Source organism: Antedon bifida, chromosome 8, assembly GCF_963402885.1.
Source record: "Antedon bifida chromosome 8, ecAntBifi1.1, whole genome shotgun sequence".
Classification (NCBI taxonomy): Eukaryota; Metazoa; Echinodermata; class Crinoidea; order Comatulida; family Antedonidae; genus Antedon; species Antedon bifida.
Genome location: NC_136233.1, coordinates 145,616 through 173,439, shown reverse-complemented (window position 1 = coordinate 173,439; position 27,824 = coordinate 145,616). Strand labels below are relative to the sequence as shown.

Genomic DNA, 27,824 nt, shown 5'->3' with positions numbered 1-27,824 from the left:
ACTTAATCGATTTTACCTACGACGTACGTACGTACTGGTACTCTCGCACTCGCTACACACAGGTAGTCGCTGTAGACATTCTCCGTTGCTGGCTGCTTGCTTTGAGAGGATAAACTATCTAGAAGGAAATGAAGCGTTGTCAGTCAACATTTATTTGAAATACAATAACAAGTCATAGCACCAGATAGGACAAAAGGTAGATTCACATACTTCTGAATCCATGTAATACATTGTATTAAATATTGTATTTTAATTCTAGGCCTAGGCCTTGGCCCAGCCAGGACTACCATCGATACCATAGTTTGAAATGATGGGCGTCACCTTCCAGTAGGTCACGCATCACTAGTTTACAGAAACTTGGGAATTCCCGAGTTTATTCCACCTGAAACCATCATGCACTATCGTAGGCCAACAGCTAGCTAGACATTAGGCCTACTTTACTATTGATAATATTTTGTGTTAGTTTTAAAGTACTAAAGAAAGTACATTTAGGATCAGCACCCAGTTAGTATGTATAATAGTTATTACCTGCTGTAAACTCTCTAGACTAGTCTAGACTATTGTATTTTTAACAACAAAACTATATTGTGTTGGTTTAAATTGAATTTAAATAACAAAACCTGTTTATAGGCCTAAGTTTGCCTAAGGTCATGTATATAATTTCAAATGTTTACCATGGTTTTTTTTAAATTAAAATTTAGCTGTGTCATTAAAAACTATGATTGAAGAAGGGCATGGTGAATTGGGACTTTTTAAGCAGCATGTTTAGTTTTATGAAGAATATTGTAACCAGCCTTTGGATTTCACATTTCTTTTCAATATAGCCTACAACTCAGTTAATTTGACTTAATTTATTGACTTAAAATCTAATGCAGCTTTGACTTTTTTAAATTTCAGGCGATTGATTATCTCTGCTGTTTATGATGGGTTTGAAACTGCGGCAATTCAAGTTGCTTCTTTGGAAGAATTGGATTCTACAGGTTGGTCCTCATTTTATTTTCAGGATGGTGCTATATTTAGTTTAAGTATTCTATTTTCAGGGTGCTATATTTAGTTTAAGTATTTTATTTTCAGGGTCCTCAGGGTGCTATATTTAGTTTAAGTATTTTATTTTCAGGGTCCTCATGGTGCTATATTTAATTTAAGTATTCATTGAAAATGCCTGTAGTAAATAAGTTTCAGATTAATATTTTTTTTTTGTTCAGTAAAACAATCATTGTTTCTGAGCGTGTGCAGAATATATTGTCCGACTCAACAGCTTCATAGTGGCACATTGTAAAACTAAAGGTTTTCTGGCAAATACAATTATTGCCTGTGATGTCATGAGTTTACTGTCTTGTGGAACACACAGAAATCAGTATACTATCAGTATCTCCATTTCTGTTCGTCTATAATTAGGACAAATTTTCGCAGTAAGAAGAGAAAGAACAAACAATGCCAAGAACAATATTTCCTTCAATAATTAAAAATGTCACTTCCTTATCCTTTAAATTTCGAAGGAAAATGCTTTATAAGCTGAGTTAATTAGACCTATTTATGCCAATAATTAGCATCAGAAAGAAACACATAACCATACAATGCAGTAGTTCTACAGGACATGTCATCATTTCAACAATAATTAATATTGAATTATTGAATCAAATCACGATAACGGTAAGTATTTCATGGATTGATACATTTCCCCTGAAAAAATATTTTTTTTTACATTTATTGATCTTCATTTCTTTACACAAAATAGTGCAATAAACTGGTTGACTTCTAAACAAATTCTTGATCACGATGACGTAATATCATGTGATATAAGACCAGCTATCTTGACAGATCATCAAGCAATTTCAATTAAAATCAGTTTTGATGAGTCCAAAAGAGGCCCAGGTTATTGGAAATTTAATAACAACCTATTGCAAAATACTGACCAAAACTATATTACAAATGTAACTAAAAAAACCCAAACCAATGAAAATACCCTTAGCCCAGATGTATTATGGGAATTATTAAAAGCCAAAATTAAAGACGTTTCAATCTACTATGGCAAAAAAATCAATAAAGAAAAAAAAATAAAAAAAGTAAAACTAGAAAAAGAAATAAAAAAACTAAATGATTCTTTATTAAACAATGATTGTACTGCCAATGAGAGCATAGAAGCAAAAATTGCAAAAAAAAACAAAAAAGCTGGAAAATATGATAATGAAACAAAAGGTGCATATATACGTTCTAGAGTTGAAGAGGGCGAACGTAGCACTAAATATTTTCTTAGTCTGAAAAAAAATAAGGGAAAAAAAAACCAAATCAAATGTTTACAAAACGAGAAGGGTAGAGTACTAACAAAGACAAAGGAAATCCTTTATGAGGAAGTTAGATTTTATAGGCATCTATATGCAAATAAGGGTATATCCCGTAAACAAATAAACACTTACCTAGATAAATCAAATGTAACGAGTTTAACTGAAGAAGAAAAGGGGATATGTGAAGGTATTGTCACTCTAAATGAATGTACCAATGCAATTAAAAAAATGAAATTAAATAAAACTCCCGGATGTGATGGCTTGACCATTGAGTTTTATTTACATTTCTGGGATGACATTAAACACATTGTTTGTGACGCTCTAAATGCATGTTATTTTAACAATGAAATGAGTTCTACACAGAAACGTGGTATTATAAGCCTATTATACAAAAAAGGTGATAAAAAATTGCTTGAAAACTGGCGTCCTATCACTTTATTAAATACAGACTACAAAATTTTAACTCAAATTCTATGTATGAGACTTCATAAAGTAATTGAAAATGTAGTTGACAATGACCAAAAGGGGTACATTAAAGGATGATTCGCTGGAGAAAACGTCCGTTTAATTAATGATATTCTATATTATACAACAGAAGAACAAATCGAAGGAGCTATTTTATCCCTTGATTTTAGAAAAGCCTTTGATTCTGTAAATAGAGATTTTATGTTTAAGGTACTAAAAAAATTTAATTTTGGTGACTCCTTTTTAAAATGGGTAAATACAATTTATAGTAAAACTGAATGTGTTATTGTTAATAATGGTTGGATATCAGAAAGTTTTGAAATGGAATGCGGAATAAGACAGGGTTGCCCATTGTCTGCGTTACTCTTTATTTTAGTAGTAGAAATTATGGCGTGTAATATAAGAAAAGATAAATGCTATAAAGGAATATCTTTACCTAACAATGATAATGGTGAGGAAGTTCGCATTGCGCATCTGGCGGATGACACTGTACTCTTTGTGGGAAATGAAAAAAGTATAGAGATTGGTTTAAATATTGTTAATAAGTTTGGTAAAGTGTCTGGTATGAATTTAAATTTAAAAAAAACCAACGCTATATGGATTGGCAAAAATATAAAAAAAATTGAAAAACCATGCAGTCCAAATTGGGTTAATGAACCAATTAAGATTTTGGGTATTTATGTGGGATATAATGAGAACAAATGCAGTGAATTGAATTGGGATAGTAAGGTGGCAAACTTAGAAATGCTACTCAATAGATGGAAAGGAAGAAACCTAACCTTTTTTGGCAAAGTTACCATTTTAAAAAGTTTAGCTTTGTCTAAACTAACATACAATGCATGTATAATTGATGTACCAGATGATGTTATTTTTTAAATAAATAAATTGATATATAACTTTTTATGGAATGGAAAAACAGAAAAAATAAAAATAAAAACTTTAATCAGTAAAATGATTAAAGGGGGCATAGGTATGCCTGATTTCGCATTACACATAAACTCGCTGAAAATGATATGGGCAAGAAAAATTACTGTGTAGAAAACACGTAAGATGGACAATCTTACCACTATACTATTTTAACAAATTTGGAACCGAACAACTAATTTTAAGTATGTCAAATATCAATTATAACATGGGCTTAGATAATATACCATCTTTTTATTATAATGTTCTAAAGTGTTGTGTTGAATTTAATAATATGAATAATGAAGATACAATTAACAAGTATGAAGAAGTGATAAAGCAAAACTTATGGGGTAATAATTATATTAAATATAGAAACAAACCACTATTCTTTAGGAACTGGATAGATGCAGGTTTTAATCAAATCGTCTAATGAAACCTATAGAAATAATTAAACAACTACATATTAAGAAAAACTGGATAGCTGAATATGTTTCCTTAACTAGAGCTATTCCAAAAGAGTGGTTAAATATAATTAAACATAATATGCCAAATATGAACCAATATATGAATGTGAATCTGGAATACAATATCAACAATATAATTAAGATGACAACAAAAGATGTATATTCTAACTTTGTAAATAATGTTTTTATTCCCCCGAAAAGCATACTTAAATGGAACAACATATTTAATGAAGATATCAAGTGGTGTAATGTCTGGAAAAGAAAAGTGAAAAACGAAAAAATTAAGAAATTTTGCCCAATTGAATTACAAATTACTAAATAGAATTGTACCTACAAATCTAAAACTGTATAACTGGAAACTGAAAAATAATGTAACAATTGTGGAGTCATTGAAGACGAAAAAACATATGTTTTATTATTGTAGACGTAATCAAATACTGTGGAAAAAAATTGACAACATATTTAAAAAACTAGATAACAGCAGTAGCTCTTTCAAAGAACTCCTGTTAGGAAGTAAATGTCAAGTAAAAAATCAATTGTATTCAATAGCTGTGTACGTCATATACATAATTAAAATTAAAACTGAACTTAAAAAACCTGTATGCCAGAATCCTTGGATTCAGTTTAAATATATTTTAAAAGAAATGAATACACTAGGCATGTTGTAACTTATAAGTGGCATCCATATTTGTATTTTAAAATGTACAGTATTATATCATGTACAAAATGAAGTGTAGATTTTTATGGTTTTTGTATGCATATAATCAAAACACTATATGTATAAAGGTTAAAAGAGTAAAAATCAGAAAATAACGAAAAAAGTAGAAAACGGAAATTTAATGTATGAAAATGAAATGTGAATGAAATATGTATGAAATATTGAATGAATAAAGGTGGTGGTTAACCACAAAAGAGAAAAAAAAAATAGTGCAATAAACAGATTTTGTTGTAAATAAAGAACTGATCAATCACCAGTGTCCAGGTTGTTTTTGTGTAGGCCTACCATGATTCTCTATACAAGAATTGGTATTTACAATTATTTATTTAGTAGTATTCTGTTTGAAATTATGATTGTTGGGGAAAAAACACAAATTATATTCAACCTTCCTCTCCAATTTGATCCATTAACTAATCCATTACTACTAAAAATGTAATGAACTTGTTTTTAAATTGTAGATCCGTCGACCAATCGGAACTGTCTTTGAAATCCTTATTCCGCTGGCTTTTACAGCATTGCTGTTATTGACAAAGTAGGTATTTTAATGACAACATGTTGGAGATGACTTTCACTAATAACTAACATAAATTTAAATATTTATTTGTTTAAACAATATTATTTAATAGATATATAATTTATTGATGATATTTAACTAATAACAATATATATGGTAATAATAATAATTTGAGCCATCAAATGACTTGGTTTCTAAGAAAATAATTATGTGAACTGAATTCAAAGTTACTTGGGTTACCAGTATTTTTTTAGCGACTATCACTTATCAGGTAGATTTAGTACCGTAGTTTACAAGTAGTCAGGTGACTTATACTAAATTGTAAAGTTACTCAGGTTTGGTGTCTATTCTTAACAACTATCAGGTAGATTTTGTACCATAGTTTACGAGTAGTCAGGAGACTTGTACTAAATTGTAAAGTTACTCAGGTTGGGGTCTATTCTTAACAACAATCAGACAGACTTCATTAGTACCATAGTTTACGAGTAGTCAGGAGACTTGTACTAAATTGTAAAGTTACTCAGGTTGGGGTCTATTCTTAACTATCAGATAGACTTCATTAGTACCATAGTTTACAAGTAGTCAGGAGACTTGTACTAAATTGTAAAGTTACTCAGGTTGGGGTCTATTCTTAACTATCAGATAGACTTCATTAGTACCATAGTTTACGAGTAGTCAGGAGACTTGTACTAAATTGTAAAGTTACTCAGGTTGGGGTCTATTCTTAACAACAATCAGACAGACTTCATTAGTACCATAGTTTACGAGTAGTCAGGAGACTTGTACTAAATTGTAAAGTTACTCAGGTTGGGGTCTATTCTTAACTATCAGATAGACTTCATTAGTACCATAGTTTACAAGTAGTCAGGAGACTTGTACTAAATTGTAAAGTTACTCAGGTTGGGGTCTATTCTTAACTATCAGATAGACTTCATTAGTACCATAGTTTACGAGTAGTCAGGAGACTTGTACTAAATTGTAAAGTTACTCAGGTTGGGGTCTATTCTTAACTATCAGATAGACTTCATTAGTACCATAGTTTACAAGTAGTCAGGAGACTTGTACTAAATTGTAAAGTTACTCAGGTTGGGGTCTATTCTTAACTATCAGATAGACTTCATTAGTACCATAGTTTACAAGTAGTCAGGAGACTTGTACTAAATTGTAAAGTTACTCAGGTTGGGGTCTATTCTTAACAACAATCAGACAGACTTCATTAGTACCATAGTTTACGAGTAGTCAGGAGACTTGTACTAAATTGTAAAGTTACTCAGGTTGGGGTCTATTCTTAACAACAATCAGACAGACTTCATTAGTACCATAGTTTACGAGTAGTCAGGAGACTTGTACTAAATTGTAAAGTTACTCAGGTTTGGCGTCTATTCTTAACTATCAGATAGACTTCATTAGTACCATAGTTTACAAGTAGTCAGAAGACTTGTACTAAATTGTAAAGTTACTCAGGTTGGGGTCTATTCTTAACAATCAGATAGACTTCATTAGTACCATAGTTTACGAGTAGTCAGGAGACTTGTACTAAATTGTAAAGTTACTCAGGTTGGGGTCTATTCTTAACTATCAGATAGACTTCATTAGTACCATAGTTTACAAGTAGTCAGGAGACTTGTACTAAATTGTACAGTTACTCAGGTTTGGGTCTATTCTTAACAACAATCAGACAGACTTCATTAGTACCATAGTTTACGAGTAGTCAGGAGACTTGTACTAAATTGTAAAGTTACTCAGGTTGGGGTCTATTCTTAACTATCAGATAGACTTCATTAGTACCATAGTTAGAAGTAGTCAGGAGACTTGTACTAAATTGTAAAGTTCCTCTCTTAACAACAATCAGACAGAGTTCATTAGTACCATAGTTACAAGTAATTTGAAGCAGGACTCTAAAGTTTGGCCTTCAATTGAATTCAAGTTGAATTTAAGATATAGCAAAGCTTGTAATACTGATGTATTTAAGGTATAGCTTGTAATACTGATCTATTGAATAAATTAAATGGCTGAATTGTAATTTGCACTTAGTACTAGTCACGGATTTAAATAATACAATTAACCTTTTGAGTTGGTTATTTCATATATTATTCATACAATTCTGCATTGAATTTTGCACAAAAAAAGTGTTTTTAGTTATTTAGTGCAAAAGCTCATTAAAAGCTTGTACATTGTAAGCTTATACAATTCTGCATTGAATTTTGCACCAAAAATTAAGTACTTGTTCTGTTATATAATGAAAAAGCCCTAAGGCCATAAATAATCACCATTATGCTTATGATATGATGCATGCAGTTTCTATGGTATATCCATTAAATCTATAAGATAGACTGTCTCACACACAACAATATTTTGATAATACCACACACAACAATTAAACTATATCTCAATTTCAAATTATTTTTTTCTAGAATTCTCATTACAACACAAGATAAATGCTTTAGTAAGTATGATATAATCTTTATGTGACTCTAACACCCCTTTCACATCAAATAACAAAACTCAGGTGATGTGGTTGATGTGGATGGTATAAAAATCAAACACTTCGGAGTTCAAACTCTGGGGTAAAACACCTGAATTCTCTCCAGCGAGCAAACTCTGGAGTCACACCAGAATGGACAATGTGAAAGATACCAACTATAAACTGAGAAGTTTATCCTCTCACGATCAATCATTGCTTTAGTTTTATTTTGAAATACTTTAAATATTTGTACAAAATATAAACAGGTCTAAAAGATAATAATTATTATAATTAATCTAACGATCATCGAGATGTAAACATACAGAATATTATTTGAATTTGTCATATTGGTGATTGAATATAATTATTACATAAACATATTTTTTCAGCTACATTTGAGACCATCAAACCATTTGATATCAATTCATATACTGAGGAATATTACTGTGACATGGGTCTTTGTGGAAACCTGACATATTTTCCACAAAATGATTTAAGTAAGTTTAATTTTTATTATTATATGGTGTAAATAGAAACATGAATTTGATATGAAGCTGTAAAGTGTAATCACTGTTGTTGCATAAATGCTGGTTTAATACACAATATGATTATTTAATGAGTTCATTGCTATAGAGCATTGTCACAGTTAACTGTTGATATTTATATTCTTATGTATCACAAAGGTCTATTTTGCTATATTCCATATTTCATCATAAATTCACTATAGACATTTTATATGAATAATCGTTACAGCGAAAGCTTTGATGTTAACCGTGTCTGGTTTGATTGGTGTGCCTTTATCACAAAATTCGTTCATCTCCGAGGATGCCATGGTAACAACAGTAGCTGATAATGATCATCTATATTATGGAGGTAAAATGATAATATAAAAATGTTTTATTTATTTAATTAATAGGTCTTCTTGTAATCTTGTCACTACTGACTAATAACTATTATATTCTTAATGAAATGTTCGTAAACTGAATTCAATGGATGTTGATTACATCGTATGATTTAATAATTCTGTATTTGATTGTACAGTATTTTGTATGCATATAATTATAATACTCCTATTGTGTAACAAAGCTGTTGTGTTTGACATTGAGGAGACAGCAAATAGACTGGCAGCCAATGGATGTTGAATACACATACGATTGTCTCATAACCTAGCTTTTTATTTGATTCTACAGTATTTAATATTCAATTATAATGCTACATATTTCCTATTTTGTAACAAAGCTGTTGTGTTTGACATTGAGGAGACAGCAACTAGACTGCCAATGGATGTTGAATACACCATACGATTGTCTCATAACCTAGCTTTTCAAGAAACCTGGAATACAGATGATACATACCCATCATTTCCACAACCTGGACCACGAACTGAAAAGTAAGTTTATTTTCAAAACTATTTTCATCAATGTTTTGGTTTTTTCTAAATAGTGTTAATTCTACCTATTTTAATCATTTCTTATGTTATTATTCAAACATTTAATATTTGAGTCTTTTTTCTTGGTTCACAAATTTCATTTACTTGTACAGATCACAGCAACTTCATAATTATTTTTCAGTAATTATTACAAACGTTTCATAGCAATTCAATCAGCCATGGATCGTGCCATCTTGATTGGCCAATCAGCATACTTTGACCCTGTCTCAGCGGCAAGTACAAGTTTCCAGATGCAGGTAGTTTTATGTACTTAACCATTTACAATCTAATTGGTTTACAAAGTAATAAATAAACGTTTGTGCTAACATCATAAAAGTCAATTTTTGTTTATATTTGAAATTAAATTTGCTTGATATGCGACTTTGTGATAAAAAATGAATTATGTAATATATTATATTGACAGCAATTTCCGTATCCTGGATACAAGAGTGATGCATTCATTTCAACGATTGATTTTCTTCTACCATTGCTGATGGTCTTTGCTTTTATGTACTCAGGAGGCATTATTGTAAAGGTTTGCCATCAATCAATATTATTATCACCTACCAAGCAATTGAAACAACCACCAAAACAAAAATTAAGAACAACAAACAACTACAAAGCAACAAAACATTATTATTATTGATCAACCTATTACTATCTTCATTATTTAATTTCAGGAACTTGTGATTGAGAAAGAGACACGTTTAAAAGAAAGTATGAAAATGATGGGATTGGCTAACTGGCTCCACTGGCTGGCATGGTTTGTCAAAACCTATTCATTTCTACTCATTTCAATCATACTCATCGTCATACTTTTTAAGGTTTGTTCATCATTTCAAAATCTGTCCAATAAACAAGATCTATCGTTCATATCATGAACATGATGCTTCATTAAGAAACACCTGTACTTGTAGCATTATTATCAATATCATAAATAATAGAATTATCTTGATATTCTAAGTTCCTTGCACCTAAAATTGCTGGGGAACAGTGCGGAGGTGTTTGGATCATCTTCATTGTTTTTTTTGTTGCCATTAATGGGTTGTTTTTGGTTAGCCTATTTCCTGCTCAGAGTCTAGATAATTTTAATAATCAACAAACACTCAAAGCGCTCTGATCTTTACGAATTGGCGGTATATAAATGTCGCATTATTATAGTATTATTATATTAGTATTATTATAGTATTTGAATTCATTTGTCAGGTTTTTTTCTTGCTCCTCATGTACTTCACATTTTCTCTCTATAGGCTGGAAAAGTGCTTGAGCATGGTGATGGGCTGGTTATTTTCATTTTCTTCATGACCTGGATATTAGCCAGCACCATGTGGAGTTTTATGATTAGTGTATTTTTCTCAAATTCTCGTCTTGGGTTTATCTTTGGTCTACTGATGTGGTTCCTCAGTTATCTGCCGTTGTTTATTCTACCTTATGATGAAACATCAGGGTAAGTAGTTTATAATTAGATACAGACAAATAAGATTTTTTATAGCAGTATATTTTAAGCATAAGAAAGTAAGGTTATTCATTATCTTATATTTTTTCTTCTCTGTTTCAGCTCTACTAAAACTCTATGTTGTTTCTTGCCTAACTCGGCAATGGGCTATGCAATGAATTGTATTCTACGATATGAGAGTAGTGAGGAGGGAATTCAGTGGAGCAACATCGCTAGAAGTCCCGCAACTGGAGATTCTTTCAATTTAGGAAACTGTTTTCTTATGCTTTTACTTGATAGCTTCATCTTTTTCATCATCATGTGGTAAGTATTATTTTTAAGTGGAATACCTTCAGATGTTTTTAATGTATCAAGTCTCCATAGGTTTAGTGGTTATAGCTTGTGTATTCATCTATTTCTAAAACAACTCAGAAACATAAAAGCATAGATCATGTATACAAGTACTTACTATGAAATAGTCAATAGAAGTGATTATCTTTTTAGGTATGTAGAGCAAGTGTTTCCAGGCAAATATGGTATTCCACAACCAATTAATTTTCCTTTTAAGAAGTCATACTGGTGTGGAAATGTAGTGGATGTTTCTCCTGATGATGAAGCACAGGTACTGTATGCTGTTTCTCTTACTTAATTACATTTTGAAGTCAAATAAAATGTAATACTTTTATAGAGTTTCTATACTCTGCTGTTATGATACATATTACTTCTTTTGCAATTTTGTACAGATAGCCATGAATAACATCGATAACAAGAACCATGAAAGTGCCCCAAACATTGAAGTTGGTATTAATATTAAGAATCTGCGAAAGGTTTACAAGGTAAGTAAAATTATATTTTAGCAAGATTGCTATTTATGATACATAAACACTGAACTCTATGATTTAAACAAATATCTTCTTTTAGAGTTCAGTTGGGAAAAAACTTGCTGTGGATGACCTGTCCCTGAAGATGTACAAAGGTCAAATAACATCTCTTCTTGGTCACAACGGAGCTGGTAAAACTACTACAATGTCCATCTTGACCGGTTTATTTCCACCAACTTCAGGCTCAGCTACTATCAATGGCAAGAGTATTGTGACAGACATTCAATCTGTACGGTCAAGTCTAGGCTTATGTCCACAGCACAATGTCTTGTTTGATCGTCTGACGGTTAAAGAACATCTGGATTTCTTTATTAATCTAAAGGTAATCAATAATTGCCAACTATTAGTAACCATTTATATTATACAGTCATGTGTCAATAACGAATCATTATTAACAAACCTGTGCTTTGTTTTATAGGGTAAAAGTGGTGCAGAAGCCAATGCTGAAGTAAAGTCAATGATAGAAGACTTACAACTGGTTGACAAGACTAACACAGCATCCAGTTCACTGTCAGGTGGCATGAAACGAAAACTGAGGTAAACTTCTTCTCCATTTATTTACAAATTCTGATTCCAACTCTGATTTTATAGAAAGACAATTATTCCATTAAAAAAATATGTATTTGTTACATATTCTGTATTTTAGTTGTGCGATTGCTTTGATTGGAGGATCAGAAGTCGTGATTCTAGATGAGCCTACCTCTGGCATGGATCCATATGCACGTCGGGCTACTTGGGATTTGTTATTAAAGTACAAAGCAGGAAAGACCATGGTACTCACTACACACTTCATGTAAGTAATGTATACAATATTTTAATTATCTTCAGATAAAAAAAATTTAACAGGTCCGCAATTGTATATATGTTATAAATTCAGATTTTCGCACCGCGGCTTTATGTCCCAAGAGGATATACTCATTAAGAAGCTTTATCATCGTGGTAGCTATAGTTCTAAGGCCGACAGTTTTGGGAATTTGTAAACTCGACTATAATTTATAGGTCCCAGCTGCTGGACCCAAAAAACGTATAAAGAGAGTCTATGAGGGCTCACGGTTGAACGATTTTGGATTCTCGCCCTTTGATTGGTTGACGAGAATCAACAGACTGAGGAAGAATTTTCTCACTTGTACCGCCGTAAAGTCACGTTGTCTCTAGAGGGTATTCAGTTGCATGCCTACAGGTTGAGCTCACACACACAGCACATTAAAGTTCAAAATTGACCCTTTTTAAATGCCATTTTTTAATTAGTAGATTAATATTTTGTTGGAAAGGTACACATGTCTTCTTTCAAATGCTGTTGAAAATTAGCAGAAATATAAATTATTCAATGAAATACAAACAGATTACTAACACCCACCAAAATGGGCATGATGTGATTTATAATTAAATAGCTATGTTAGATTTTGTGTATTTTTGCGATTAACCAACATATTTTTATTTTGTTACATGTTTCCATGGTAACAAAATGTTCATAAATTGTTAAAAATTGTGTATTTATAGTACAATTAACTAGTGAAAACATTGGCATAATGTGATTCATAATGTAAGAACTATCTTTGATTTGTATGTATTTTTGCGATTAAAGGACATCTTTTTAATAATTAATCATTTAATATATCTGAAGAAAGAACAATGATTAATTTTAAAATGTCGAGTGGCGTTTTTTGTAAGAAATATTTCTTGTTTACTTTAGGGACGAGGCAGATTTGTTGGGAGATCGTATTGCCATCATGGCACACGGACAACTACTCTGCAGCGGCAGCTCTCACTTTCTTAAAAACCGGTATGGAGTTGGTTATCACATGACACTGGTTAAAAATGAAAATTGCCAAGTTGATCAACTTACAAAAATTATTCAAGATTATGTACCTGGAAGTTATCTGGAGTCAAATATTGGTGCAGAGCTTGCTTACATTTTACCAGGAGACAGTACGTCACAGTTCCAAGCACTGTTTGAAAATGTTGAAGGTACTGTATACTTTAGCCGATAATGTAGCATTACCATACACACCACCTGCTCTACAAAAATATCGTATATTTATATTTCTCTTTCTTTGTGTTGCAGCAAAGCGAACAAGTCTCGGCGTTGAAAGTTTTGGTGTGTCCATCACAACTTTAGAAGAAGTATTCATGAAAGTTGGTGAGCAAGCAGAGGCAAAAGCGAATGGAACTGCCAACAATGACGATGACGAGGGCGCTGTTGCATCCACCACAATGCAGAATATTCAGAAAGCAGAAAAAGCTGTTAATATCTCACAACTTGAAACCAGAAGAGAAGGTACTTAAAATGAATAAATTTGCATAATGTTCTAAACTCAAGTAATATGTAGGAATTTTTATTTAAACCTATCTAAAACTGGATCTAACATTTGTTTCTTTTTTTTTCAGATTTGCTTAGTGGGTTAGCTTTAAAAGCTCAGCAGTTTAAAGCTATGTATATTAAGCGTTTTCTCAACAGTAAACGTGACAAAAAAGCTGTCATTATTCAATTCTTTTTTCCACTTTTGTTCATTTTTCTTGGATTATTGATTATTCTACTTACTGGGGGTAGTGCGTCTACTGATGATCCTAAGTTGGAACTAAGTTTGATTAAGTTGAATGAGGCTGAAGACTTAAATCATCGGGCATATTATGCTGACTTTACTGGCAATGACGCAGTCAAGATATTTCAGGTCATTTTCTTATACTACTATAACACTACACAATTGAAAATAAGTTGTTGCAATGATGAATACCATTGATGATGACTTAGAATAAAATACTCCTTCTTCTTAATAGATGAATACCATTGATGATGACTTAGAATCAAATACTCCTTATTCTTAATATCTAGAATGTTGAAAGTTACTTGGTCAGCCTGAAATTTTTAGAAGAAAGTGTAGAAAATGTAGAAGATACAGTACAGACTCTGATGAATGAAAACAGCTATGGAAAGGTCAAGGGTGAAGACATACCGAGTCCAATGGCACGATACTGTTGTTTGTACAACTTCATCATTTTGAATGAGGAGTGTTCTTCTTGGGTGAGTCCTTTGTCAATCTTATTGATCATACAAAAAAAATGAAAAGAGTCTTTTTCAAGTGTCCTTTGTCAATCTTATTGGTCATAAATATTAATTATTATATGACAATGACGGAAAAAACAATTGCACAAACATTCATATAATCAGTCTTTTTTTATTTTAGATCCGTAATCAGCCTGAAGATGTATGCAAAGACTATCCTGAATATTCCTACACAAACTGCCCATCTTGCTATAATTCTACAGAGAAGTAAGTAATATTCATTGACACTGCTTAACATTGGCTTACTTCCAGACAGTTATTATATTACAATAAACCTTTATTTTAATTTGCTAGGTTATATGGTACCTGTCCAGTTGGTGCACAACCCAGCATTCTGTCTGACCCAAACACTACTTAACATTGGCTTACTTCAAGACAGTTATTATATTACAATAAACCTTTATTTTAATTTGCTAGGTTAGATGGTACCTGTCCAGTTGGTGCACAACCCAGCATTCTGTCTGACCCAAACACTACTTAACATTGGCTTACTTCTAGACAGTTATTATATTACAATAAACCTTTATTTTAATTTGCTAGGTTATATGGTACATGTCCAGTTGGTGCACAACCCAGCATTCTGTCTGACTCAAACACTACTTAACATTGGCTTACTTCTAGACAGTTATTATATTACAATAAACCTTTATTTTAATTTGCTAGGTTAGATGGTACCTGTCCAGTTGGTGCTCAACCCAGCATTCTGTCTGACCCAAACACTACTTAACATTGGCTTACTTCTAGACAGTTATTATATTACAATAAACCTTTATTTTAATTTGCTAGGTTATATGGTACATGTCCAGTTGGTGCACAACCCAGCATTCTGTCTGACTCAAACACTACTTAACATTGGCTTACTTCTAGACAGTTATTATATTACAATAAACCTTTATTTTAATTTGCTAGGTTATATGGTACCTGTCCAGTTGGTGCACAACCCAGCATTCTGTCTGACCCAAACACTTACTTTCAAGAGAGCGTCTTGGAAGAAGATGCTGACAATGAACCAAACTTTTTCAATGAACTTGTGGCAGGTTTTGTTTCTGTTAACGCTACCTTTGATGCACAACAAGTTGTTGGAAATCTTTCTGCAATTTTCAATAATAATTTAATTGTAAGTATTTGATTGGAATGAGATGTGTACCAACAACCATATTTTCCCTGTATGAAAATAATAGCATGGTGCAGTACACCACAACACTTCTTGCTAAATCAATCCAGGGAAAAGTGAAATTCAATTTAATCATTTACCGATTTGTGACTGGAAGACAAACATTTTGAAACAAAACTGATTTACCTAAAAATTTAATTTGTGTTATGCTAACTTTCATATCAATATGTTTATATTTTCAGGCAAATGTGTCATTTGTTAAGAAACTAGATGAAGTGAATTTTTATGAGCTTGCATTAAATGTTAGTAACGGGACTCTAGTGACAGCCTGGTACAGTAATGAGGTAAAATGTTCTACTTTTTAATGGAGACAAACACTAATGGTTAAGATGAAATGTTATTATATCAGCATTACTGTTTGGAAATAAGTAAAATCCAAATTGCAGACATTCTATAGTATACTTCTTTTTCAACTTTTCAGATTTTTTTTCTATTTGCACTGCAATTTTGTTAATACCATACATTTTTTAATTCAAATTAAAAGCATGCCATACAAATTTGTTTTTAATTTACATGGGCACCATACATAATTGTAAGCGTACCATACCTTTAGCCCAAGCGTACCATATTTTTTGTTTTCAAATAATACCCTTACCATATGTTTTTGTTTTCAAATTTCAGGCATACCATACCTCTGTGCAAGTTCTTAATGCTGCTTCTAACATGATACTGAAGTCTTTTACTAGTGATGACTACAGCATTACAACTTACAACTATCCCCTGCCTCGGAATGTAACAGCTCAGGTATTTTATCCTCAGTTTAAGTACTATTTTTAAAACATATTATTGAAAGTATACATATCTAGTATGTAGTAAAATTGACTTTTTATTGTGAATACAAGATACAAGTCTACTTTATTGTAAACATTTTGAGATATGTTTTGTACCATAGTAGATCATTAAATAATACAAAGTGATATATATTTAAATAAATGAATACAAGTTACTATCTTTTAAAGTTTTGATTAAATAAATTTCATGCCATATACAGTGTTGAAAATCTGAAACGTTTTGTCGAAATTGTTTTCTGTGTCCGTCTAGCCCTTCCAGATCTGCTAATAATAATAATATCTGAGTGTAATGGGTGGGTTGAGTCTTGTATAATTGAGTTTTCTGAAGTATAAACATTTTAAAATGAACATGTTTTCAGTTAGTATTTTATGTTACATAGGCAGAGGAAGCAGCTTCAAGTGAGAGTGCATTTGGTCTTTCAATCTTGGTGGTATTCGGTATGGCTTTTCTTTCAGCTAGTTTCATCGGTTTTGTTGTTGGTGAGAGAGAAAACAAGGTGACTATACTTTCTACCTTTGTTTTCAAAGTAGTTGAGTTCCTGCATCATACATACTATTATTTTTATTACATTTAATTATCAATCTTTATTATTAACCTAAACAAATATATTTTCTCAATTAAATGAAGTTAACACAACAGCAACAACTCAATTTCCTCTCTCATTGAAAGCACTTCTTGAAGTGAGCATAAAAACATATTGTTGTATTTTGTAGGCAAAGCATCTTCAGTTTGTGAGTGGTGTTGACCCACTGAGTTATTGGGGAGCTACCTTTGTATGGGATGCGTGCAATTTTGCCATTGTCTTTGTGGGTATTATCATCATGTTTGCTGCATTCAACCTAGATGCATACGGAGGTTCAAATCTTGGCACAGTTGCTTTACTCTTTGTAAGTTTCAATTTTGTATAAAAATTACGAGTGAGAATCAAAATCTTAAGGCATTTAATGAAAATGCATACTGTCTTAAAAGAAGAAACTATTCATCAGAACTGTAATCAAAGCCTAGAGTACTTATATTCCTACTAAACAGTTATATTTAAGTGAGGCCATAATTTACAGAATAAAGACATCATGGATATCAATCCACCACTGATAATATGTCATTTTTTTTATTTTCTTTGTAGTTGTTATTTGGTTGGATGACTATTCCATTTATCTATAGTGCAGCTTTTATGTTCAAGACTCCGGTCAATGCCACAGCTCTTACAATATTCCTCCTTGCTATTCTAAGCATGGTAAGTAACGAATGTAAAGCAACTTACTGTACCTATTTAGTATGTTTGATATTATATTATTTTTAATTGATTAAGGTGGTGAAAAAGAGGTATATAAAAGTAATTTGAATTTGTTTGTGTTTACAGTTTACAATTCTTACTATCTTTGTCCTGACTATTCCTGGGCTTGGATTGGAGAGCACAGCCAATGCGTTAGACTATGTGTTTTGTCTTATTCCAACACATTGCTTAGGACGAGCATTCTCTGTATTGGGTGATAATGATGGTTTGAGACGGGTATGCACTGCCAGTGAAGAGTGAGTTTATAAACAAAACTTTTATTTATTAATTATTATTTTAGAAATGTGTATTTTTGGCTACACCACTGTGTAACCTTTATTGGTACTGCTATGATTGTGTTTTGTAAACTTTTGGTGTTCTAAATAGACTTGAGTATTGATATTGTTATATACTTTAGTTTGTGTATATTGTTTTTATATTATTATATTAGAGCTATGATAAATTGTAAAATATCAGGATATGTGTATCAAGATAGCAACGTAGCCTGGGACAAACCTGGTATTGGTACTTATTGTTTGTACATGTTTATTGGTGGAATTGTGTTCATGATTCTCACATTGCTTATTGAGGTGAGTTAAATATTATTCACAGAGGTTGGCATTTTATATATATATATATATATACATTAAGTACTTAAATAAAATAACAGCAGAAAACTTGGTTACTTCATTGTTTTAATCACTACAAATTTGTTTCGTAACCAAGTGTTCTGCTGTTATTTTATTTATTTATGCTCTACCTTGGTATTGAGCACTCTATCCCTAACGGTCTGATAATTTCAACCTGTACATTAAGTACTTATATTTTATATTTATATGGATCATTTTTTCGCATTTTGCAAAAATCAAGAGTATAATAAATGAAAAATTTGATAATATATTAATTAATTTAAAAAATGATAATGTATTAATAGACTTCTGTTTTTGTTATCAGGTCAACTTCTTTATCCCTTCTCGTTCAGCCTCTGTGCTCAAAGGTCATGTTTCAAATCCAGATGTAAGTTTATTTATAATGGTTACATTACAGACAACCATTGGTTTTATTTATAATGGTTACATTACAGACAGCCTTTATAATTTGTGTGATGTATATTATACATTCTACTGTGCCGTATTTTAACGATATAACTTTTATTTTGTTTCTAGGATTCAGATGTTGCAGATGAGAGACAAAAAGTTTCTGGGCTTGATCCTAAAAACAGTGATTCTGCTGTAATTCTACGAAATCTTTCCAAGGTAAAAGATATTGATGAGAAATTTAACTCATTTGAATGGATTACCTAATTTGTTTATATAATTTTGATTCATTGAGTAATCAAGTACAAATTAAATAGGGTAAAATACTGTATATATATATACCTTTCAGTTGTACAGGAAGAAGCCAACTCCTGCAGTGGATCAACTTTGTCTTAACATACCCAAGGGTCAATGCTTTGGTCTTCTGGGAGTTAATGGTATGTATATATTAACTCAATATAACACTGGTTTAAATTTGATTATTATTAGTATTGAAAGTCTGAGATTTGTTATGTTATAAATTATTTTGTTGTATTAGGTGCTGGCAAGACTACAACATTTGGAATGTTGACAGGCGATCTGAGCATTACAGCAGGAACGGCTTACATGGATGGATTTGACATCCAAACACAGAGGAAACTTGTGAGTTTATGTTGATTGAAAAAGATTTAAACTATGATGCATTTCATTTGTACCTCGTTGTTAAAAGGACAATAAATGATATTGTATTGTATTCAATCTTTGTATAATTCAAGACACCTTTTCAAATCATATTTTTCTTGTTATATCAAACAATAATACATGTATTTTGTCAACAGGTTCAGCAAAGAATTGGATACTGCCCTCAGGTGAGTGACTTTTCTTTCTTGTTCTAAAAGATTCATGATATTGTCATTTATGTATTCATCACTACATGATAAAAAATAGTTTTAAAGACTTGCTTTTTTTACAGCAACTTTATACTTGATACTGTTTGTTTTTAGTTTGATGCTTTGCTTGAGCGTTTGACAGGACGTGAAGTATTGACAATGTTTGCTCGTCTTCGTGGTATTCCAAATCATCACATTGAAAATGTTGTTGAAACTACTGTCACACATTTGTCTCTTAATAAATGGGCAGATAAACTGTGTGGTGATTATAGGTATGTTACCAGTCAATCAAAGCTCTGATACTCCTGCTCTAGTGAACAATCCTAAGATATTTTTATGTTTTTTTTTTATTTTATGTGTATGATGATACAAAAAATAAATCTATTTTAAACATTTGTTTATATAAAGTTATAATAATTTGTTTACAGTGGTGGAAACAAGAGGAAACTTAGCACTGGTATTGCTTTAGTTGGAAACCCACCAATTGTTTTCCTGGTAAGAATTATTACATAAAACTAACTCTTCCCAGATTCCTGTATATATAGTATGAACACAAGGACAAATATATTGAAATTATTCCAGATACAACAAGAAATAGTGGTGAACATTTTATCCAACTGAACTTCCGAAAACTCATCCAGTGTGGTAGTTTCATGTCAATAGAGTGGATTGGTAATTAATTAACATTGTATAAGTATGAAATATTACATCATGCACATTTAATTCTTTAGGATGAGCCTACTTCTGGAATGGACCCAACCGCACGACGATATCTTTGGAATGCTCTGACATCTGTCATGAAAGGTGGACGCTCCATTGTGCTAACATCACATAGGTAGTGTTTATTTTAAATTAGCTATTCCTATTGCTGTAATCTAGAGCTTTCTAAGTTTGTAATTGAAACTAATAATCTATCTTGTAGTATGGAAGAGTGTGAGGCCTTATGTACCCGCTTGGCTATAATGGTAAACGGACAATTTAAATGTCTTGGGAGCACACAACATCTTAAAAGCAGGTATACTATTATTTGGCCTTGTTGCTTCTTCCATATCTCATATGAAAAAAATAATAATTCAATTGAGACATTCTGTTAGTTTCCATTGAAGACTGAATAAATCATGAGTTAAACATGTATCTACTGTATGCATTCAATGCATGCAATGACATTGTTAAACATGTATCTACTGTATGCATTCAATGCATGCAATGACATTGTTAAACATGTATCTACTGTATGCATTCAATGCATTCAATGACATTGTTAAACATGTATCTACTGTATGCATTCAATGCATGCAATGACATTGTTAAACATGTATCTACTGTATGCATTCAATGCATGCAATGACATTGTTAAACATGTATCTACTGTATGCATTCAATGCATGCAATGACATTGTTAAACATGTATCTACTGTATGCATTCAATGCATGCAATGACATTGTTAAACATGTATCTACTGTATGCATTCAATGCATGCAATGACATTGTTAAACATGTATCTACTGTATGCATTCAATGCATGCAATGACATTGTTAAACATGTATCTACTGTATGCATTCAATGCATGCAATGACATTGTTAAACATGTATCTACTGTATGCATTCAATGCATGCAATGACATTGTTAAACATGTATCTACTGTATGCATTCAATGCATGCAATGACATTGTTAAACATGTATCTACTGTATGCATTCAATGCATGCAATGACATTGTTAAACATGTATCTACTGTATGCATTCAATGCATGCAATGACATTGTTAAACATGTATCTACTGTATGCATTCAATGCATGCAATGACATTGTTAAACATGTATCTACTGTATGCATTCAATGCATGCAATGACATTGTTAAACATGTATCTACTGTATGCATTCAATGCATGCAATGACATTGTTAAACATGTATCTACTGTATGCATTCAATGCATGCAATGACATTGTTAAACATGTATCTACTGTATGCATTCAATGCATGCAATGACATTGTTAAACATGTATCTACTGTATGCATTCAATGCATGCAATGACATTGTTAAACATGTATCTACTGTATGCATTCAATGCATGCAATGACATTGTTAAACATGTATCTACTGTATGCATTCAATGCATGCAATGACATTGTTAAACATGTATCTACTGTATGCATTCAATGCATGCAATGACATTGTTAAACATGTATCTACTGTATGCATTCAATGCATGCAATGACATTGTTAAACATGTATCTACTGTATGCATTCAATGCATGCAATGACATTGTTAAACATGTATCTACTGTATGCATTCAATGCATGCAATGACATTGTTAAACATGTATCTACTGTATGCATTCAATGCATGCAATGACATTGTTAAACATGTATCTACTGTATGCATTCAATGCATGCAATGACATTGTTAAACATGTATCTACTGTATGCATTCAATGCATGCAATGACATTGTTAAACATGTATCTACTGTATGCATTCAATGCATGCAATGACATTGTTAAACATGTATCTACTGTATGCATTCAATGCATGCAATGACATTGTTAAACATGTATCTACTGTATGCATTCAATGCATGCAATGACATTGTTAAACATGTATCTACTGTATGCATTCAATGCATGCAATGACATTGTTAAACATGTATCTACTGTATGCATTCAATGCATGCAATGACATTGTTAAACATGTATCTACTGTATGCATTCAATGCATGCAATGACATTGTTAAACATGTATCTACTGTATGCATTCAATGCATGCAATGACATTGTTAAACATGTATCTACTGTATGCATTCAATGCATGCAATGACATTGTTAAACATGTATCTACTGTATGCATTCAATGCATGCAATGACATTGTTAAACATGTATCTACTGTATGCATTCAATGCATGCAATGACATTGTTAAACATGTATCTACTGTATGCATTCAATGCATGCAATGACATTGTTAAACATGTATCTACTGTATGCATTCAATGCATGCAATGACATTGTTAAACATGTATCTACTGTATGCATTCAATGCATGCAATGACATTGTTAAACATGTATCTACTGTATGCATTCAATGCATGCAATGACATTGTTAAACATGTATCTACTGTATGCATTCAATGCATGCAATGACATTGTTAAACATGTATCTACTGTATGCATTCAATGCATGCAATGACATTGTTAAACATGTATCTACTGTATGCATTCAATGCATGCAATGACATTGTTAAACATGTATCTACTGTATGCATTCAATGCATGCAATGACATTGTTAAACATGTATCTACTGTATGCATTCAATGCATGCAATGACATTGTTAAACATGTATCTACTGTATGCATTCAATGCATGCAATGACATTGTTAAACATGTATCTACTGTATGCATTCAATGCATGCAATGACATTGTTAAACATGTATCTACTGTATGCATTCAATGCATGCAATGACATTGTTAAACATGTATCTACTGTATGCATTCAATGCATGCAATGACATTGTTAAACATGTATCTACTGTATGCATTCAATGCATGCAATGACATTGTTAAACATGTATCTACTGTATGCATTCAATGCATGCAATGACATTGTTAAACATGTATCTACTGTATGCATTCAATGCATGCAATGACATTGTTAAACATGTATCTACTGTATGCATTCAATGCATGCAATGACATTGTTAAACATGTATCTACTGTATGCATTCAATGCATGCAATGACATTGTTAAACATGTATCTACTGTATGCATTCAATGCATGCAATGACATTGTTAAACATGTATCTACTGTATGCATTCAATGCATGCAATGACATTGTTAAACATGTATCTACTGTATGCATTCAATGCATGCAATGACATTGTTAAACATGTATCTACTGTATGCATTCAATGCATGAAATGACATTGTTAAACATGTATCTACTGTATGCATTCAATGCATGCAATGACATTGTTAAACATGTATCTACTGTATGCATTCAATGCATGCAATGACATTGTTAAACATGTATCTACTGTATGCATTCAATGCATGAAATGACATTGTTAAACATGTATCTACTGTATGCATTCAATGCATGCAATGACATTGTTAAACATGTATCTACTGTATGCATTCAATGCATGCAATGACATTGTTAAACATGTATCTACTGTATGCATTCAATGCATGCAATGACATTGTTAAACATGTATCTACTGTATGCATTCAATGCATGCAATGACATTGTTAAACATGTATCTACTGTATGCATTCAATGCATGCAATGACATTGTTAAACATGTATCTACTGTATGCATTCAATGCATGCAATGACATTGTTAAACATGTATCTACTGTATGCATTCAATGCATGCAATGACATTGTTAAACATGTATCTACTGTATGCATTCAATGCATGCAATGACATTGTTAAACATGTATCTACTGTATGCATTCAATGCATGCAATGACATTGTTAAACATGTATCTACTGTATGCATTCAATGCATGCAATGACATTGTTAAACATGTATCTACTGTATGCATTCAATGCATGCAATGACATTGTTAAACATGTATCTACTGTATGCATTCAATGCATGCAATGACATTGTTAAACATGTATCTACTGTATGCATTCAATGCATGCAATGACATTGTTAAACATGTATCTACTGTATGCATTCAATGCATGCAATGACATTGTTAAACATGTATCTACTGTATGCATTCAATGCATGCAATGACATTGTTAAACATGTATCTACTGTATGCATTCAATGCATGCAATGACATTGTTAAACATGTATCTACTGTATGCATTCAATGCATGCAATGACATTGTTAAACATGTATCTACTGTATGCATTCAATGCATTCAATGACATTGTTAAACATGTATCTACTGTATGCATTCAATGCATGCAATGACATTGTTAAACATGTATCTACTGTATGCATTCAATGCATGCAATGACATTGTTAAACATGTATCTACTGTATGCATTCAATGCATGCAATGACATTGTTAAACATGTATCTACTGTATGCATTCAATGCATGCAATGACATTGTTAAACATGTATCTACTGTATGCATTCAATGCATGCAATGACATTGTTAAACATGTATCTACTGTATGCATTCAATGCATGCAATGACATTGTTAAACATGTATCTACTGTATGCATTCAATGCATGCAATGACATTGTTAAACATGTATCTACTGTATGCATTCAATGCATGCAATGACATTGTTAAACATGTATCTACTGTATGCATTCAATGCATGCAATGACATTGTTAAACATGTATCTACTGTATGCATTCAATGCATGCAATGACATTGTTAAACATGTATCTACTGTATGCATTCAATGCATGCAATGACATTGTTAAACATGTATCTACTGTATGCATTCAATGCATGAAATGACATTGTTAAACATGTATCTACTGTATGCATTCAATGCATGAAATGACATTGTTAAACATGTATCTACTGTATGCATTCAATGCATGCAATGACATTGTTAAACATGTATCTACTGTATGCATTCAATGCATGAAATGACATTGTTAAACATGTATCTACTGTATGCATTCAATGCATGCAATGACATTGTTAAACATGTATCTACTGTATGCATTCAATGCATGCAATGACATTGTTAAACATGTATCTACTGTATGCATTCAATGCATGAAATGACATTGTTAAACATGTATCTACTGTATGCATTCAATGCATGCAATGACATTGTTAAACATGTATCTACTGTATGCATTCAATGCATGAAATGACATTGTTAAACATGTATCTACTGTATGCATTCAATGCATGAAATGACATTGTTAAACATGTATCTACTGTATGCATTCAATGCATGAAATGACATTGTTAAACATGTATCTACTGTATGCATTCAATGCATGAAATGACATTGTTAAACATGTATCTACTGTATGCATTCAATGCATGAAATGACATTGTTAAACATGTATCTACTGTATGCATTCAATGCATGCAATGACATTGTTTTGTAGGTATGGCAAGGGCTATACAATGATTATTAAAATGGAAGATGGTGTGCCCATGGATGGAATTAAATCATTCATTAATGGAACATTTGAAGGTGCAGTTCTTATGGAGGAACACCAGGTAAACTATGTCATAATAGTTCATAGTTCATAATACAGACCTTTACGATCATTTCTATTAGTTCATTCAGTTTATGAAAGGTTTTGTATTTAATAATAATATTACAATACAATATATGTTACAGGGTGTGCTACAATATCAAGTGGAAAACAGTGATCTTAGCTGGTCTTACATATTTGGTAAATTAGAAAGTAACAAACAGGAGTTGAGAATGGAAGATTACAGCGTCAGTCAGACAACACTAGAACAGGTAAGACATTCAAAGTTTTTAAAGTTATTGTCTGCAACATTTGTATACCATGCACTGTATTCTATCAGGCTTTTCTTCTTGCATGTTTTTATACCAAAATAAATATACAAAAAAACAAAAAGTGGGTTCATAAATTATTACTTTCATTTGTTTAAGGTGTTTATCAATTTTGCAAAAGAGCAGCACACAGACGCAGCATTCTCCAGAAAATTAAACAAGGCACATCACACAACATACGTAGAAGTTCCATCAACTGGGGCTAGTCTTCGTAGGGAATCAACCAGGAGAAGTTTACGATCTGGACCACAATCACCAAAATAAGAGTATTGTGAATCAAAATATTTACCCTTCAATTGGTGTCTAATTTGTGTCATTCTTTCAGGTGATTTGTCATGCACACATTATACTGTGTACACATGTTCCAAAATATTAGGTTGTATGCTCGCTTTGTGGGTTTACAGCAAATTTTTAAAATATAGAATGAAACATTTTCAGTCCTTTTACAATTTGTATAGTGTGTATTCTTAACCTCTTGTTGATTGGCCTAACATTTAGATAGTGCTCCTGAAAAATGGTGGCGGTACCCATTGTGGTCTAATTGCCTGATGACAAAAATAAATAAATATACATTGTGGACAGGGTATTTATGTTGTACTTGATATTGTGGACAGGTTTTCAAACATCACATTGCAGTTTGGGTATCAGTTGCAGGCTGGGTAAGACGTGGGTATATATTTTAATGTAAATTGCAGACTGTGTACCAGGATATGTTATGATATTGCGTACAATGTAACAGTGTATGTAACTTTCACCTGTTGTAAAGTTTTTTTATCACATTATCGTCTGTCTAGTTTTCTCATACTTGTAATCTAAAGTTTGATTTTAGGTTTTGTATCCATCACTAACAATTACTATATAATGTATAAATATTAATAATGATGAATGGGCATAGCACATTATGCGCTTAGCCTCAATTAATGCATTTAACAAAAAGAATAAAAAGCAGAAAGCTAGCAATAGAAAAAAAGAGTGTAAAAGGTGATTTTTCAAAAAACCCTTAAAATAAGAAATTGAATTTATACAGTTTTATATATTTTAAATTATTCAGAATATAATATTTTGAGAATTGAATAATCTATTTCTTATCATTTCTATTTTTATAATCATGACTATTCAATTAGAAGCAATTTCTATTTCACTCTCACCAAAGATAGTATTGTATGTTATTACTGTAGATCATAGCTATTTTCTTGCCAGTTGCCCAACTTGCTATTATACAATGTATTCAACGTTTGTCAAAAGCACATAGCTGTCATGTTTATATATGTTTTCCATTTTTGCCATTTTACGGCGGCGTATCGTAGCACATTTGATTGGTGACTAATATTACTGTATTTGCTTCTGGCAGCATTTTCTGTGCTGAACAGATAAAGAAATATTCTAAATTGTTTTTTTTTTGTGTGTGCAGTATATAAAGGAGTTTATCCTGGTTTTTAAATGGTAACAATAAAAACAAGCTAATTACTTGCTAATTTTGACTGGTGATTTTGTATCATGAATAATCCATAAATGATTACACTGAATAAACAATTTGAAAAGGAACCCCACAAGATGAAAAAGACACAAGACATGCATT

General features: G+C 31.7%; 1 protein-coding gene across 1 annotated transcript; it reads left to right on the top strand.

Annotated features, from left to right (window-relative positions):
* The first annotated feature begins 57 nt into the window (after positions 1 to 57).
* Positions 58 to 27,720, top strand: LOC144850370 (phospholipid-transporting ATPase ABCA3-like). The gene is made up of 42 exons (XM_078707645.1): positions 58 to 196; positions 898 to 980; positions 5,297 to 5,370; positions 7,767 to 7,798; positions 8,206 to 8,313; positions 8,570 to 8,689; positions 9,056 to 9,206; positions 9,388 to 9,502; positions 9,670 to 9,780; positions 9,926 to 10,069; positions 10,496 to 10,692; positions 10,804 to 11,004; positions 11,185 to 11,302; positions 11,424 to 11,516; positions 11,602 to 11,883; positions 11,980 to 12,098; positions 12,208 to 12,354; positions 13,255 to 13,529; positions 13,627 to 13,839; positions 13,950 to 14,233; positions 14,395 to 14,583; positions 14,747 to 14,832; positions 15,535 to 15,742; positions 15,982 to 16,083; positions 16,421 to 16,543; positions 16,971 to 17,087; positions 17,305 to 17,478; positions 17,715 to 17,825; positions 17,952 to 18,121; positions 18,316 to 18,454; positions 18,819 to 18,881; positions 19,031 to 19,120; positions 19,251 to 19,338; positions 19,440 to 19,543; positions 19,720 to 19,749; positions 19,885 to 20,042; positions 20,199 to 20,265; positions 20,502 to 20,605; positions 20,693 to 20,785; positions 25,824 to 25,938; positions 26,063 to 26,188; positions 26,345 to 27,720. The coding sequence occupies exons 2-42, from the start codon at positions 921 to 923 to the stop codon at positions 26,507 to 26,509; spliced, it is 5,466 nt and encodes a 1,821-aa protein (XP_078563771.1). The 5' UTR covers positions 58 to 196; positions 898 to 920; the 3' UTR covers positions 26,510 to 27,720.
* Positions 27,721 to 27,824: the final 104 nt, after the last annotated feature.